Source organism: Pholis gunnellus (assembly GCF_910591455.1).
Source record: "Pholis gunnellus genome assembly, chromosome: 11".
Taxonomy (NCBI): domain Eukaryota; kingdom Metazoa; phylum Chordata; class Actinopteri; order Perciformes; family Pholidae; genus Pholis; species Pholis gunnellus.
The window spans coordinates 2630562-2649025 of record NC_136538.1 but is presented as its reverse complement, the minus strand read 5'-3'; the positions used below and the strand labels follow the sequence as shown (position 1 = coordinate 2649025).

Genomic DNA, 18464 nt, shown 5'->3' with positions numbered 1-18464 from the left:
TAGTGGTTTGGTATATTTTTTGTCTGTTTGCATCTGTAGATTTCTCCTAGATCCACCAAAAGTTAGCATTACATAATGCATAATTTGCATATTTAAACATATATTTTCAGAAAATGTGTAAAACAAAAAACAATTGTCGTAATGTAAGTTAACTGGGGATGGCGGTATCTATTGGTTGTTTTTGGTACCCTATTCACCTGCGGTGACCACCTATCTCTTCTTGGCCTAAACCCAACATCCACACATTACTCCGGTGGGATCCATTATTGTCCAGTACTGTGACCAGCTGATGACTTGTTTCATTCTAACTCGTGGTGCTGCCGTCTGGAATGTCAGAATCTTTCATTCAAAAACACTTATGACTACAGAGTGTTTCATGTTGGATATGTGTTCGTCTTTTGTCACTGTGTGTTGGGCTGAAATGTACAGTTCTACATGATGTTGATCAGGAACTTTATCAGGGCCAATTAAGACATTTTTAACAGATTATAATAGGCCATACAAAGCCTATTTTTTTATCAGAAGATATTGTGCTCTGGGTATGCCATCTGTCACCAACAACACAATATCATGCTTCATTAAATTACTGGAACATGTTTTTGTTTGTGCTGGGCATGAAAAGAGGCTGCCTAAATCCTGTTCAAGACAGTATTCCACACTGAAACTCCAATATCTCTATGGATCCTATATAACACTGAAGACATTGACGAAACACCATATGTGAGGAAAGCTCTGACACAGCAGCAGAAAAAGTGGATTCACTCAAACCATTTTAAAGTAGGCGTATTATAGCTTACCATAGACAGGTACATCTATGAAATGCTGCACAGCAGGCTGGTGACTCCAACAAATTGGGGAGCACAGGACAACAACCAACCCACGACGGCATGTTATTTGATTTAGTTATTTCTGTTATTTTGCACCTCCATTTGATGTATTGGCTCAGTGCTGCTTTGTAGTATAGGTTATGGGGTGGTTGGGGTAGCTTAAGCTTAGTTTATACTCAGCGTGGTGAAGATAGTGCGAGCTGCGCGCCGGCCGTGACTACGCTATTTTCTAGTGGTTGTGGTGCTTGGTCGTGAACCTCTGGATTTTTGTATCATGTGCAGCGTGATCACATGACTGTCACAAATAGCTCACTGATGAAAACACCATTTACATTTCTAGGATTATACAGAGGTCAGTTCACTTGTAGATGCTTTAGAAACAGGTCTTCAAAATCTTCCTTTGAGATAATATTTTGCAGACAACAGGATATTCAACCTTTATAATGAATTTAATAATTAACTTTCTTCTTCACAGGTCTTGTATAAAGACAATAAAGTAGTCCATGAATATGAGAAATTAGTTTACAGATAATCACAATCCCTCTTCTCTATAGTGGAGGTTAGTTTGTATGGGTTAGGGTTACACCTACAGTCTATGGTCATATCTCTGAGTTACACTCGTTGTCTTTTGAATTCTTCACAGGTCATTTTGTTTGTGCGCCCTCTGGTGTTCAGGAGAAGAATGCAGCGCACAGTGCAGAGAGTGTGAACGCCTCAGTTCATGCTTGAAACTCGGACTGCGGAGGCTCGCACTACGGCGCCAAGCGCGAGTGTAAACAAAGCTTTACACTGGTGTATGACTTTTTATTTTGATTCTATATATATATATATATATATATCATTTAATGTGGAACGCACTTTGTGGTTAAGCTTGAAAAGTGCTACATAAATACGATTATAGTTACGACTACACTAGTTGGCTATTTATGCTCCTCTCTCAAATGAATCAGTGAAACAATAACTTCAAAGATTTCTTAAACCAATCACTGCAGAGCAGTGGTGGGCCGTCAGGGCCTGTAAAGCCTTCTCTGCTGGCCTAAACAGAATCACAAAGTTATAGCTATTTTATAATTTTTCATAAATACACTACATGTATTATAATTTATAAAAATATTTTCCTCATTATCTTATTATCTCATTGCACAGCTACTGTCTTCCTCAGTTGCTCTGCTTCCAGTGCAGCTTGTTTTAAGTAGAGCTTTTATCCAATCAGATTTCACCTCTGTGTCTCTAGGTAGAAGAGAGGCCCCAGGCCTGCAGACTCACACGTGAATCCATGTGCAGTTTAAGTGAATGGGGACGATATTGTTGATTGGCATAGTCTTCAACCAATCAGATCTTTAGTTTAACATGTTGGGCGTATTCTTTGACATGCCAGAGCCTTCCAGCTGGCCTAGCCATACGTGATTGGTCAGTGGGCTAGCGTGACATGTAGGGCGGTGACAATCTCAATATCTGCTGCCTCTGTGGAGCGGACATTTTCAGCCTGAAACGCATTAAAACGTATTCAAGAAATACAACTGGGGAGGCTCAACTGTCTTCACTGGTGTCCATGAATCGAGAAGGACTTCTTACTGGAACTAAAACGCACAGATGTACTGAACAACTGTGAGATTAAACTCTTTATTAACAAAGAAAGGAGGAACAGCAGCTAAATAGTGAACAGCAGCTTTGGTAAATTAAATGCATTTGTTTGTACATTTGCAGTAGCTTATATATGCTTGTTTATATATTTTTATTTGTATGAAGGTGGAATTTTGTTTGGTTTAATATGTGATAGGAACCATTGTTACGTCCAATGCTGCTCTGGGGACATATTTAGCCGGTGCCAGTGTTGCCAACTTTCTCGCTAAATCTGGCGTCCATGGGGACTTTTTTTGTCAAAAGCTACTAGTGACAAATCTAGCGACTTTTCTGGTGTTTTGACTCTGACATTAAAGCTCGTACATTCTGCCCTCTCGTGAACGAGCAGCGGGTGCTGCCGTGAGCCCCTCCGCCGCCCCAAAGCACACACAGGCGGACTCTCACAGAAGCCTCGCGCAGCAGTCCCAGCTGCAGTCAGAGCAGAGAGGAGACGCACTCTATCTATGGGTGTTGGCTTCATTTTTGCACGAAACAATTAATAACCGTAGCTGTGTTTCAGCAGTGAAGGCCCGTGAATGCACGGCCCGCCACTGCTGCAGAGAGACGAGACGAGAATGAACCTTGTGAGAGTAGCGCGTCACTAGAAGCCTGCCATTAATGATGTGGTGTGCCGAGGCACGTGTCATGTCATCGTATCGTTTTAGACCAACAACGCCATTGATGACGGAGCCAAAACAAGTTGAGATTGTTCCTAAATAAAATCGAATAAGGTCTTCCCTGTTCATCACTTTCGTAATTACTCAAGCCTATTCGCTATTCATCCATGAACCCTTTTGCGAACCAATTTGCTGGTAAACTTCAATGCTTCATGAAGTTTCCTTCTTGCCATCACTAGTTATCGTTTTATTTCTGGGTTTTTGCTTTCCTGTCTGTTCGTCACGTTCATACAGTAGTAGAAAATTGAAGAAGACATTTGGAAATCATCATTGGACTAACGCAAAGCCACGTTCTTCCTTGGAGAGTCATTTTATGAGTCTTGACCAATCACAGATTAGCATGAAAAAGAAGGATTACATGAAATTGCTAGAAGAGGTCCGCCCTAAGGGAGGACAGCAGGAGCCTCCTCGGCCCCCTACCACTGATCTTTTTCCTTTCCTGCAGGTGTTGGAACATATTAATAACAATTTCAATAATAGATTAGCTTCCCGAGAACAGAAAAATATTTTATAAATCAAACTGAGAATTGGTAATGGTTTATTTCAACCAATTACTCTTTTTTGTAATTTGATCTTTGTCTTGCTTCTCAAAAATAGAGGGGCAACCTCATCTGCCTCTATGGACCAGCCTCCTCTGCAGTAAAGTGACCAAACCCTTTGGATTCTTTTGACTCGATGCTCTTTCCACTGACATCCCTTTCAACACCTCAGACATTCTCCGTCACTCGCCACTTTCAAAACTGCACTTAAAACTCATCTATTTAAATCTGCTTTTAACCTGTAAAGTCAGTTATGTATGTTTCTTTTTTCATGTTGTGCCTTACTGTTATGTCATCTACATTTTGTTCTTATTATAATTGCTTTTATTGTTTCTGTTTTCACCATATAAAGTGTCTTTGAGTGCCTTTTAAAGCGCTGTATAAATAAAATGTATTATTATTATTATTAAGACAAATGCTACATTTTTAGCCCCACTAGTTGCCTCTAGATGAGTTACAGACTTTTAATATTGTCGCTGATTGTACTCAGTTAAATATAATTAAAAATAAACCATCCTAGTATGTATCCAGGAATTACATTCACATTGATCAGTGCTTTACCCCACAACGTATATCCAGTATCAACATTCAGCATCGATACAGGAAGTAGTGTGCACAACGTGATCTTACTGAACTATATGAAATGACCCGAACCTCTCAACAGTATTACGTGCCGCCACCACGGAAACAATTGAGGTTTCTGAACAAAACGACCTAGCTAAATTTAGGAGAGGAAAGATTATGGCTTGGGTTAAAATAACTTCAGTAAGTCTTCGTTGACTTTTGGTGTCGGAAATACACGAGGGCAAAGGGCAAAACTGCCCCTAAGAAATATAATTTTGCCCCTGATATCACTAGGAGAGGGGCAAAAAATGCCCCCATAATTTTCTCTAATAATGATGATTTAATTAACTTGTCAAAAACATCGGAGCGCTTCTAAATCAGACCTGTGACTGCGAGACTGCGGTCAAGTCAGCAGACACTCAGGTCTCCGTGGTCAACTCAGCAGACACTTACATGTTAGTGACCTATACGCTGAAATTCACGGTAAACGCATTCAAACGGCACAGATCGGGAGCGAGCGAAGGACTTTGAAAGTTAGCGGAAAGATTAACGTGAGACAACATCCGGTTTCCTCAGACGAACATCCGGTTTTCAGAATAAGATGCCAACAAAGTATGTATAATGGAAATTTTATTAAATGAATTATATTCACATTAAGTATAAAACATACTACCTGCATCTCGTGAGTTAAAGGGAAAATACACCTAACTTGTGCGTAAAGTGTCTTTATTCTTTGATTTGAGGGTTGCTGGAAATTAATAATACCTGACTGACAGTCGATTAAGATATTTTACTAAAACTCTGAACTGAATTTCTACCTTCAAATGGCACATTTTTGAAATGTTTAAGGTGCTATATAAATGTTTTTCTAAAACTTTCCACACAATGACTAATGCATATATGTTCAGGACAAAAATGGGTAATATCACAATATTTGAGGTGCTACAAAAATATTTTTCTCAATAATTCCATGCAATGACTGATGTATATGTAATCAATGCATCGTTGACTTAATAATTGTTAATAATTGTTTAAAAAATGTAATAATAACAATAAATAACCACAAAGAAATAAGAATAACATTGAATATGATTGTCTGATTGTTTTCTGTTTGTTTTTTGTTCAAAAAATCTAAGAAAACACTTTGAATCTGTAGACTGCCTAATAGTGTTATTATTGCCATTTGATGACAATTGCTCATATACTGTAAGCCTAAATAAGTATATTTATTATTTTGAACAAAGATTAAATGTTATTTCACAAGTTTCAAAAAGTGCCCCTAATTTTTTTCAAATGCCCCTGGATTTCAGTCAGTGGGGGCAAAAATTGCCCCCTAAAAATATGTAAATTTCCTACCCTGCACGGGACACAAACTCTTCGGTAAAAGGTTAAGAGGTTGTGAACATTTCACATTGTGAGATCAGGCTGAAGATAAGGGTGTGGAGGTCGTGGGGTGGATGGGCATGAAGCACACTCTCATCAGGTGTTTGCCTCTGCAGTTAACATTTTCCTTTTCATTAACAATATCCTAAATCTTTAGCAATCTATAGCCAAGTGTTTAGGTTGTGTTACCATAACCTCACTGTAACCATCATTCATTTGCAATATGCCATAACCATGATCTTTCCCTAACCTTAACCACCCCCTCGTTTCAGTAATAGAAAGTGGGAATAATGTTTTCAAAGAACGTAATCCAGGGTTTTGTGGAATTATCCAATGTTGATGTTCTTGTAGTGGGAGCTGAATTAAGGCCGTTTTACCTGAGACAGCTACGATATTTCTTCCACTGCTGACATGGAATAAAGCTCATGCACAAACCTTGAGTTATTTAAACAAATGCACATACAATACAAGGCATAACATACACTACAAGCAAACATACACACACACAGAGTGGAGAGACCTGCAGATGGTAATCACCTAAACTAATCCCTTGTAAGTCGAATGGAAATAGCCTGAGTGGAGAGGGCTATCAGGCTGATACGCAGCCTGCTATACGTCAGGATCTAACCCTGTGTCCTTCTCTGTGTGCGTGTGTGTGTGTGTTTGTATGTGTCTGTGACCGTGTGTCTGTGTGCTTCCATGTGTGTTTGTGAAGACAGCAGGCCAGTATTTTACTAATCAGAGTCCCCAGGGTGCTTATTACAGATGCCTCCACTACACCGTATGTTTCCACATATACAAACATACATGCATGTACTTACATAAACATACATATTGCATATAAGTAACGGTAGATGCAATATCAGGGACCCCTGCACAATCTATTCATACAACAGTCCAGAAATAAGTCTCATCGCTTGTTATTATGCTTGTTATGTTGAGTGGTGCTCAGACTTTGTGAGACTGTGTCAGAGAGCTGATCCACCTCTATGACCAGATTTCAAAGCCTCGGATCAGCAGTTAGCAAAACAAAACACCTTGAAAAGAAATGCGTTTTGGGTTATTGGTTTGCAATCGGGTTGTGCTCGACCACCAAGTACAGCAACCAAAACGCCCTGAGGACGGATCGGCAAAACCTCCTACGGAGGTGTTCAGGGGTGCATTGTGAACACAATGAACACAAGTGTAAATGCCGCTGTGTTTTCAATCCACATACAACAACTTTGTGGGTGGAAATACGTGATCGCGCGCCACTGTTCCAAACCAGAGAGGAGACAGCTATTAGCCAGTTAGTAAGTTCAGCAACTAGCAAGACAGCAGTCAATATACTAGTGGATGGAGTCAAGACCAGACCAGGTGTCTGCCTTCAATTTGATCCAACAAAGGTATACAATTAAACATGAAAATTCATATCGCAACTGGACCATTTATGAAGCAAAGTATTAACAAATAGAGAATGGCCACAACTGCAAACGAGAGGAGGGTGTGATGTTCGGTTGTTGGAGCTGGACGGAGCGATCGTATCTCAAACAAATCTCAATTGGATCTTAAATGTCACTGGAGACAGAGAATATTTTGCATAACCCAGTTGAAAGTCATGTGGTTTTCTTTAACCACTAGAAAATCCAATCATTCCTAGAACGTATGCATTGGAGCAAAAAAAAAACAATTGGAAAGGTGAAGTTGTCATATTGACATTTAAGATGTTGATTGATGCCCAGCGTCAACTCATGCAATGAGTAACATGCAATGAATCATTTCCAAAACATTCTCACACCAATGCGTCAAATAACGCAGCATTGTCAGTGCTCCAAAGCTTTAAACTATAGTACTTTAGTTTTGTACGTCTCAGCGACAGCAGGTCAGTATATGCTCAATACATGCATAGCATCCTCTCAAAATAAACTTCCGTCTTCAAAGGAAGATTTATGCAACACTACCACTTGGTTAGGTTTAAGAAAAGAGCATGGTTGAAGTTAACGTGGCTATGTGTCGCACATGAGTCTCGTGACTAACGACATTAACCCTTCACGTTACCAACAACTAAAATAAATAATGTCAACGTTTACTTTTTGTTTCGTACAGGACATGAACTGCGATCTCCTGGATTAAAGTCCTGTGTTTGTTTGACCCATCCACCTCCCCCTCTGTCCATCATGTGTGGACTATTTCAGCAAGGAAACAATGGGTCAGTTTGCTCAGTAAAGAGAAATCAAATCAAATGAATGCATGTCAGCAGATCGGCCATAGTCACGTTCTTTGGCAATGTCTTGGTAGGTAGATTTTTTTATAGCAGAAATCTGATCCAGTACCTTGTCTTCCCAGATTGTCTAATGTTTCAATAGTTATCTCAATTCCCTTATGTAATGTGATGCTAAAAACGATGCCAGCTAGCATTAGGCTAATGTTACCATTAGCATGTCTAATGTTAAAATAGGGTCTCATTTTCATTGGCATCAGCAAAAACCAGGCTTCCACTTCCACTACAAGCAAGTCATGTCTTACATTATCCTGGGCAATTTATTAAAAACTGATATGTTTGCTAGGTTAGCAGCAAACTACAAAATTTAAACAAAAGTCATCGCATGAGGCAACTATTAAATGTCATGTTCGTTGTGCTAGTAAAGATATATAGGTCATTTTTATGTTTGTATTTGTATGCTCACCTAAGAGATACAGATGAATGATTTACTATATAAATGATTAATTAGGCTAGTGTGAGTTCAAGTCATTTCGAGAAACAGAATTCTTCACGTGAACAGTATCTACGACTCAAGCTGTGTGCTGACACCTCAAATGACACTGCTGGAAGATTGCTACATAACATCCAACATAATGGTGAAAGTGAAAATAAATGATTCACAATACTGCATTTTGGATAGCTGTTTAATTAGCTGTTTAGCTGCTAGCAATGCAAAGACATTTCTTTGTGAATGAAATGCCATCTTTTTTCACCTACTGAACTGGCTGCACCATAGACTGTAAATATAAGTGGAGGTAGTCGTGGTTTGTGGCCATCTTGGGTTTTTGGAACCTGACTTCTTTTTGCAAACAGAACAAAACATAAAACTATGGATGACATGGATTTAAAAGCCCTTAGCCTCATTAAGATGAATTATGAGATACCTATATTTGGGTGTGTTTAATCTGGTCTCTTATATGTTCTGGAGACAAACATAATTAATACTGTTTGAAATTTTAGCAATATATGTTGACACATGAACATTTTAATTGTGACTGTATTCAGTAACCTGAATGATGACCTGTGTGTTGACCATCAAAACATTGAACAGTGTTCTCTGATTTCTTGTTTTGAATACTGGTTACAGTACCCAAGCCTTTAAGGTTTTTTAAATGTGAGAAATTAGTGAGAATTAGTGAGAATAAACAAAAAAGACAATCAGTGAATGAAGAATGTACACAAGATTGTCTTATTTCACTCACAATTAGAGTGGGAAAGTGTTCATATCTGTCAATGTTATGCTTGAGTTTGCCTGGTTTACTATAGTAGTGCAATATCAACTTTTTAAGTATCTTTTTATGTCTTCCACAGTAATCTTTAAATCATTTTTTATTTGGCCCTACACAAAAAGATATTGCAGCTGACCTTCACCGCACTGGAAAGAGAGACTGAATTTGAGTAATTGTTGTATGAATACAGCAAATGTTTCAATATATAAACTCCAACCTCAAGCACCCTTTCAGACTAAGATGAATCCGTATGGTTGGACAGGTCACTTCACTGTTGCTACAATTATATTTATCATCATCAGGAAATATATCTTTATAGATATATCTATCTATCTATCTATCTGCCTGCCTGTCTGTCTGTCTATCTCTCAGTATATCGGTCTATCTATCTGATACCAAAAAATCACAAAACCACAGCTGGTACAACACATTATCACTCATATGAAAACATGCACGCACGCACGCACACACACACACACACACACACACACACACACACACACACACACTAGGGGATGTTAGATATGTAGCTACTCACCGGTGTCTGTCATGGCTGCTGGTCGACACGCTCTCTGCTGGCTGGCTCACTGCCTCTGCCTGTTAGCACAGTGTGTGTGTGTGTGTGTGTGTGTGTGTGTGTGTGTGTGTGTGTGTGTGTGTGTGTGTGTGTGTGTGTGTAAGTGTGGGTATGTGGCTAGCAGAGGAGCTACCCTCCCTTCTTAAGGTCAGGTGTACCCCAACTCTGTCTCTCTCTCTGTCTGTCTGTTTCTCTCTACTCCTCCTTCTCGCTTTCTCAATCCCATTATCCGTCACTCTGTACCCCCTCCCTCCCTGCAGCCACTGCGCTTGCGTTCTCTCTCTCTGCTCATTTGCTCTCACCATGGATGCGTTTTTCACCCCGCTCTCTCTCTCTCTCTCTCTCTCTCTCTGTCTCTCTGTCTCTCTCTCTCTCTCTCTCTGTCTCTCTGCAGTGCATGCTGGGAGTGAGCGTGTGTGAGTGAGTTGCTGAGCAAGTGTTTTTTTCGATCTCTTTTTTCTTTCCCTAGTTATGTATATTAATTTAATGTGGTTTGTTGGTTTTGTTTCACTTTAGGTTAGGGTTAATCGTTGCTGCTTATTTTTTGGGGGGAGTTTGGGGTTTTTCTTTGGTGTTTTTTCTTTTCTCCTGCCGGTGTCTTGCCAGTCGGCGTCTTTTAGACGCCATGGTAAATGGAGATATTTTGTCCCACCTCACGCGAAAGCATGGCATTAAGATCAGCGCCGGCTTTCTGTGCAGCGTGGAGGACATTGGGCTGGCTGTGGGGGAGATGGTCGGACACAGCAGCGTAAAGTCTTATCAAATGTCCCTCCTTTCATCACCGACAAGTTTCTCAGCAGAGAACACTCCAGACACGGAAAGGTGGTGTCACTGATCAAAAAGATCTTGTCCGGGTGTAAATCTCAGTTGCTGAATCACGTGGTGTCTCACCGCAGACACCTGTACATGATACTTAACTACCGGAATGAGGAGCTAAACCTCCGCTTCCACGTTAATATAGATGATTATGATTATGGGATTTTCGCAACATCGTCGGCGATGAAATGTTTCGGTTGCGGTGAGGAGGGGTATACCGTGAGGGCCTGTCCGAGGGGGGGGACCCGGACTGGAATTGCACCATAAATTCCTTATTGGATAGAACAGGAGAGGAACCTCATTTACAGTCATCTGCCACCTTATCACAGGTGATTGCAGAGTCAGGTGTGCTAGATGTATGGAGGGTCAAACATTTCCGGGCTAGACAGTACACATAGGTGAAGTTGTTGGATGGGAACATTAGGGCAGCCAGGCTGGACAGGGTTTACATACCTCATATTTTTAGTAACCGGTTATTTTTAGTCACATTTACCTAGTAGGATTCACCGACCATCACCTCGTCACTTTGGATGTTCACACCTCACCAACCACCAAATGCAGCTCTTACTGGCACTTTAACGTTAAGCTGCTTCAGGACAGTGATTTCTGTGAAAAGTTTTAGGTTTTCTGGGGCATCTGGAGAGAAAAGAAGAGCGACTTTGAGTCCCTGAGACAGTGGTGGGATGTAGGAAAGGCACATATACGTGTCTTTGTTCAACAATATACAAGTCACTCCACAGTAAAAGTCAAAAGGGTCATTGAGGATCTAGGAAATTAAATCAGGGATTTGGAGCACAGTCTATTCACTCACACCAGCACAGACACTCACAGGCTTCAACATGAGAAACAACAACTACATTACTTTTTATGAGAACGAGCTAAAGGAGCTATGGTCAGGTCAAGGTTCACTAGTGTTAGGGACATGGATGCCCCTACCTCCTATTTTTTCAATCTGGAGAAGTCCGTCTCTCAGACCAAACAAATGGTGTGTCTCCGCCTCCCTGATGGTGAGATTGAACCGATTGAAATGAGACAACATGCCGTAAGTTTCTACAGCGCCCTCTTCAGGAAGGAGGACAACCACAGAGAGAGTGTTGACGAGCTGCATCAGGACCTTCCTCAGCTGGGCCTCGAGGACAGAGCTGTCCTGGACACCAACATCTCTCTGGAGGAGCTGACCGCTGCTAGATGGCTGCTGGGAGAGCTCCTGGACTGGACGGACTGCCTGCGGACTTCTATAAACACTTCTGGAAGTGTTTGGGAGCCGACCTGTGGGAGGTGCTGCAGGAGTGTTCACAGACAGGCCTGTTACCGACGGCATGCAGTACTATCACTGTTACCCAAAAAAGGAGATTTGTCCTTACTGAAGAACTGGAGACTGGTGGTGTTGTTATGCAGACTATAAAGTTCTTTCCAAGGTGCTCGCCAACTGGCTTAAGAACTTTCTAGAGTCTATAATCCACAGAGACCAGTCTTACTGTGTACTGGACAGATCCACCATGGATAACATTTTTCTCATGAGAGACTTGTTGGACCTTTGTAAACTGTATAATACTGTATAAACTGAGCTGTCCAGTTCAGGTCCAGAGAGGCATCAGACAGGGATGTCCTATCTCTGGACTGCTATATTCAATTGCCATTGAGCCTCTTCTGAACAGGTTAAGATCCCGACTATCAGGACTCATGCTACCGGGGCTGCCTCAGCGGCCCTCGCTGGTGATGTCAGCATAGGCTGATGATATTTATGTGTTCGTCAAAGACCAGAGGGATATCAAGTTCCTAGGTATCAGTTTAGATACGTTTGAGAGGGCATCTTCAGCAAAGGTAAACTGGGAGAAAAGTGAAGCTTTGCAGGTTGGGCAGTGGGCAGACAAAGAAACACCAAAGCTACCAGGAAACATCAGATGGGGAAGGCAGGGCTTGAAGGTTTGGGGTCCTGTTTGTCAATAACTTGGTTGCCTCGACCCTTTGGCACAGATTGGTAGTCCTACCTCCACCACAGGGTGTGATTGAAGAAATCCAGAGAGCAGTTGTGGACTTCTTCTGGTCAGGGCTTCACTGGCTGAGATCTGCGGTGCTGTACCTGCCATTCCAGGAGGGAGGGCAGGGACGGGTGGACATCGCATCACAGTCTTCAGACTGCAGATGGCTCAGAGACTGCCGTACAGTTTCGGCCTGCCATAGACTGATACTGCCTGTGTGCTGCTGAGGAGGGCCGGATGCTTAGGTTATGACAAAAACCTGTTCCTACTATAGCTATAGTCAGTGGATTTAACGAGGAGCTGCTGGTTTGGAAGCAGCTACATCATATCTCAGGTCCTGACGAACGAGTTTTTTAGTTTGCTTCAAATTACAAAAGGAATATTTTCATATTTTGGGAAATACAATTATTTGGGGTTTTTTCTGCTGAGAGTTAGAGGCAAAGATCGAAACTGTCATGTCTGTACGGTAAATATGAAGCCACCACCATTAGCAGGTTAGCTTAGTTTGAGACTGGAATTTGGAAATCGCTGCAATGGCGCTGTCCATCCATCCATCCATCCATTTTCCTCCGCTTATCCGGGGTCGGGTCGCGGTGGCAGCAGGCCAAGCAGGCTGACCCAGACTTCCCTCTCGCCCGCAACATTTTCCAGCTCATACTGGGGGATCCCGAGGCGTTCCCAGGCCAGCTGGGAGATATAATCCCTCCAGCGTGTTCTGGGTCTTCCCCGGGGTCTCCTCCCAGTTGGACGTGCCCGGAAAATCTCCAATGGGAGGCGTCCAGGAGGCATCCTAATTAGATGCCCGAACCACCTCAGCTGACTCCTTTCGATGGGAAGGAGTAGCGGCTCGACTCCAAGTTCCCTCCTGATGTCCGAGCTCCTTACCCTATCTTTAAGGCTGAGCCCGGCCACCCTATGGAGGAAACTCATTTCGGCGGCTTGTACCCGCGCTGTCCAAATGTTGCAAAATATTTTGACCAGAGCCTCAGAAGCTCACCAATTAAGACATTTTATCTGGTTTGTTTTAATCCGTACAACAAATACATGTTTTAGTTTCACGGGGAGTCACTCCTGTTAACCAGGAGTGTTAAACTTTCTTTCACACTATGAGCTTACGTCTGCATATCTTGACTGATGTGGATGAGCTCCCATTGTTCTGTTGGGAGGATGAAGGGCTGCTGGAGCTCTTGGAGAGGTCAGAGCCTGGGAGTCTCTGTTGCTGGCGGCTGCTGGGCACCGGCCTCCTTCTTGTCAGTTTCTCTGATGTTCTCCACTGACGTCTTGGTGGGTTCACCGGTGTTGGAGTCAGTGTTGTCACCCCTCTTCTTCTTACCGGGTGTCGCACTTTCAGTGCTGGCCTTTCTCTTAGTGGTGTAGCCACTGCGCTCTACAAATTAATTCATTTAAATACAGTTACTTTGTACTTCAGAGTTCAATATTTTTCTTTGTACTACTTTTATATGTATTTGACAGCTTTAGTTATGAGTTACTTTGCAGATTACAAGAGAAAATATTAACTACTCAGCTGTGACATTCAAATCCTGTGTTGCTATAAATCTAGCAGTAATAATACTACGGTGTTTGGAACGAAAAGGAGCATCTTTGAGTTATCAGCAAATATGAAAAACTAAATTATTAAATTATTAATGTCAGTTAGGCAGGTTAGGGTTTTCAGATACGACCATATGAGTGAAGTGTGTGCCAAGCAAGAATGACGGTGTATGCTGCTATACTTTGAGGCGCGCTCCCACGAAGTCCGTGAGGGTTTAGGGATGTCCCACTGTCAAATCATCGAGTGTTTGAGGGCTCTCTCGCAGACATTTTGAGCCCGTTATGAACCCTTTCCGCAACTTTGCCTAAGGGAATTACCCACAAATCATTGCAATGTGACGTTAAACACGGGGTAACCAGTGGACGCATGGAGACGTAAACAAAAAGGTAAACAAAGAGGACGGATCACGTGTGTTCACAGCCTGGAGTATTACATTTACACAGAAACATTAAGGGTTAAAGATGGAACAAAAAATAAACATGAAATCAGAGAATATTTATTCATTTATTCATCAAATATTAGATTTTGTCATTGAAGCTGTTTTGACAAAAACGAGTAAATAGATTATATAAAATTACCTCTCATCTTGTGATGGAAAGAGCCTGAAGACGTTGAAATCAGGGAGTACAAAGTATAAAATAAATACACACAATTATACATCATATTTGTTGTCGTTTTCATGGTAACGTGATATGTTGCAGCAAAGTGCTGTCCCATTCCTATTTACACCATCTCAAGCCCTCACAGTCTCTCACACTCACCCACTTACCAGGTGACGTCAGTAAGTCCTTGAGGGCTCATTGGGATTTGGCCTGTTTCTCAGGAGAATCTTCAGACCTCATGACTTTCATTCTACAGCTAACCGGATTTCGTCGGACTGTTGGGTGAATTCAATTGGTCTCTGTTTCATGGAACATTAGATTATTAATAGTGTGATTCGGTTTGGAACTGTTTTTGCGTTTGTGGGATAATAAATCCATTTGATTTTGACGTTTTGTTTTGGAAACTGACGAGAAGCACATGGTGAGGGGGAGGGAGCGGTTTCTCTCTTTGCTCAGAAGTGTCTACGGCCCTAACAAACCACAATACACATACACAAAGTAATCACAGACAGCATCGCCGACACTGTACAAAAATGTACCACTCGCAAAAAAGCTTGAGGCTCTGCATACAGTCTGTGAGACAGTCAATGCTCGGCTGCGGCGTGTGGCTCGAGAAGGTCTTGTAAATAAATGATTCCTTGTCGGCAGAATCGATAGCGCTCGTACAGGAAGTCATCATGATGTGATAACGGATCTTGGCGATGTCGAAGAACTCTCTCCCTATAAAATGCTAATCTAACTAATATTGCTCCTTCATCAATGGGATCTCTGAGGAAGGGAGCTGACACTTTTTTCCGGGGGAGTGGCGTCTGCGATAATTTCCCATGCTTCTCGTCTAGCCCTTGCAGCGTTAGATTTCGCCATGATTATGGTCTTGAATTCTTCGTATGTGTTCATGATCATCTCCTGCTCGTCAGCGGAGGAAAAAGAGGCTCTTTCTTTGAGTTTATTTGCCGTTGTACTGTTAGAAAATCATGGTTTCGGTGATCGACGCTTCCCCCTTTTGAAGTAGGATGGGCACGCGCAACGATCCTGTTGACTGACATCTGGCTCGAATTAACGAGACTGTTTGAGCGCGGATCAGCCTTTGAGGAACCGAGATAGCCTGATGTCAATCATCGAGTTAATTTAAGCTGGATAATAGGACATTTGATCGACTTAGTTGAACCACGTACGAGGAATAGGGCCCAGGTCTCCTCTCCTCATCTGTTCTGTCATTCCCCTGTTTGTTATTGTGTGCCATGTGTTCTGTGTTTTTCCTCTGCCTCCAGACACGTCCCATGGCCACACCCCTGATTAGTGCACAGCTGCGCACACTCCAGCCGATTACCTCCTGCAGCCTGACACACCAGATTCAGATCCCACTAATCATTCCCCTGGCACTATATCAACCCTGGTCCTGCAGTCTGAGGTTGTCAGTTCGTACCGTCTTTCACCCGCTTCAACCCCGTGCAGTATTCCACCCCGTACCATCTACCACATCATTCCTGCCTTCATTCTGTGTCGGAATAAGGGATCCACACAGGTGATCCTGCCTGCATTCCGGTGTCGATCCACGGGACATCACACCGTCGATCTGCCTGCCCTCCGGTGTCGGACCACGGGTACCACACCATCGATCCTGCATGCTCTGCCTTCTGTACAGCTAAACTAAAGTCTGTTCTGTACCTCAATCCTGCCTCATGGTCTGCTATTGGGTCCTGTTCTGAACTCCCTTGACAATTGGTCCTTCCCGATTACAGAGAGCCGTTAAAATAAAATCATTACGTCTTTCAGTTTTCATGTTGTCTCAGGCTAAATAATACGTAAATGTGTAATAACGCTGTCTGTAGCGTCCAGCTAAACTGAGTGTAAAGTTACTATGATCATTATGATTCACAGACACACTGTAGCAGTTCCACTGTAACCTACATATTTGACAAATCAACCACAGATTTGATCCTTAACAACTTCTCCAAACCATAAACTCATGTTTACAATGTTTACTGTGGTAATAAATCAAGTGAGAAGTAGTCATTTTCTCATAGACTTCTATACAATCAGACTTATTTTTGCAACCAGAGAAGTCGCTCCCTGCTGGTCAGTAGAGAAAATGCAGGTTTTAAGACACTATCGCATCGGCTTCACTCTTCAGAACCCGAGGTTGCCGCCTCATGGTGTGACGAAGACCTAAAGCTGTCGAAACATGTTTGCTCTTTTCATGATTCAGCCACTAAAATAAAGGCTATTTAATATATCGTTCCGCATTGTTCTAAGATGTTGGAGTGCCTGGATTGATTTCCTGACTATCACCAATACTGAAGCCCTTTGGAGAGCGAAGTTAGGGTGGGGGTTAAAAGGGTACTGTATGAGAATGGGAATGTAGAATGGAAACCAGATCATTCAGCTATCAAGCTCCTCTCCTGTGGAACCAGCTCCCAGCTTCAGTCAGGGGGCAGACAGCCTCACCACATTTAAGCAGTGGCGGGCCGTGCATTTTATACATGGGCCTTCACTGCTGTCCTGCAGCTGAACCATCTCCTAATAACCTCATGATGGCGCCACAGCTACGGTTATTATTCGTTTCTAGGGGTGTAACAATACATGTATTCATATTAAACCTTTCAGTACGAGGCTTACAAACCAAACAATACGTTTGAATAATACTAGTGCATTTGGAAAATGCAAAAGCTTAAATTGTAGGAAATATGTTTTCTGCGCTCACGTAGGAGACAACTGGCTTTGTGACCTCTGAACCCGGAACAAAAAAAAAAAAAAAAAAAACAGCTGAGGCACCGAACGTGTTCTGGGAGGCTAGGCTAAACTAGCTCAATCGGAAAACAACAGCAGCAACACGCATTCTGCTACACACTGAAGGGCCATTGAGATATTAGATGTAAAAGAACAAACCAGTTGACTTACCAAATGCTGATCACTTAAAGACAAACCATCCTCCTTTCTTTGTTGACAAAGAGTTTAATCCCATGGTTAAATCCCAACTCACAAATCCGTTTCTCCTCCTTCAGCCATTGAGCGTTAAAAAAAACAAAGCTAGGTTAAAAAAAAAAAAATCTACACCAAGCAAATTGCAAAAAATGTAATTTCTTCCATATCTTTCAATTTGAACTCTTACTACTCCGACTAAGCTTTGCCAGCTTCCTTAAGTTTCGTTTCACGATAGTCACATGCTCGCCCACTGACCAATCACAGCGCACGCTGCACCTTAAAACTGAGCTGCACGTAATGCTGACGTAGTTGTAGGCCAGCTAGCAGCTCTGGCACGTCAAAGAATATGCCCAACATGTCAAACTAAAGATCTGATTAGTTGAAGACTATGACACAGAGGTGAAATCTGATTGGATAAAAGCTCTACTTAAAACAAGCTACACTGGAAGCAGAGCAACTGAGGAAGACAGTAGCTGTGCAATGAGAAAATAAGATAATGGGAAAAATATTTTTATAAATTATAATACATGTAGTGTATCTAAGAAAAATGATTAGTGCTGGGCAGTGCAAAGAAATTTTAATCTCATGATTTTTTTGCGATTAATTGCATTGTTATATGCAAAGTTCAATAATGAATTCAAAAGTAGTGTATCGACGGGGGGGATGCTGCTTGCGGGAGAGTTGCATCATACGGTTGCATCATCTCCACCACATCCGCTGGTGGAGGTGTGCGCTAGCGGATCGGGGAAGAACTCCGCCGTGCACGATATAGAGAGCAGAGGATAATTGTACATTGTATCAAGTCTGACTTTTTAACTTTTTTTTTTTTTTGCTGGCGGATTCGCGGGCCACATAAAATGACGAGGCGGGCCGGATCCGGCCCGCGGGACAGGTGTTTGACACCCCTGCTTTAAACAAATAAGGTG

General features: G+C 42.1%; 1 protein-coding gene across 1 annotated transcript in view; it reads right to left on the bottom strand.

The window, feature by feature from the left end:
* LOC306703480 (rap1 GTPase-GDP dissociation stimulator 1-B) overlaps window positions 1-9635 on the bottom strand; it is a gene marked incomplete at both ends in the record, with an annotated part of 28076 nt that extends 18441 nt beyond the window's left edge. Inside the window, one exon of the mRNA XM_079169458.1 lies at window positions 9623-9635. Within this exon, the coding sequence (XP_079025584.1) occupies window positions 9623-9635 (13 nt within the window). The remainder of the gene's footprint in view (window positions 1-9622) is intronic.
* Between the last annotated feature and the right edge of the window lie 8829 nt (window positions 9636-18464).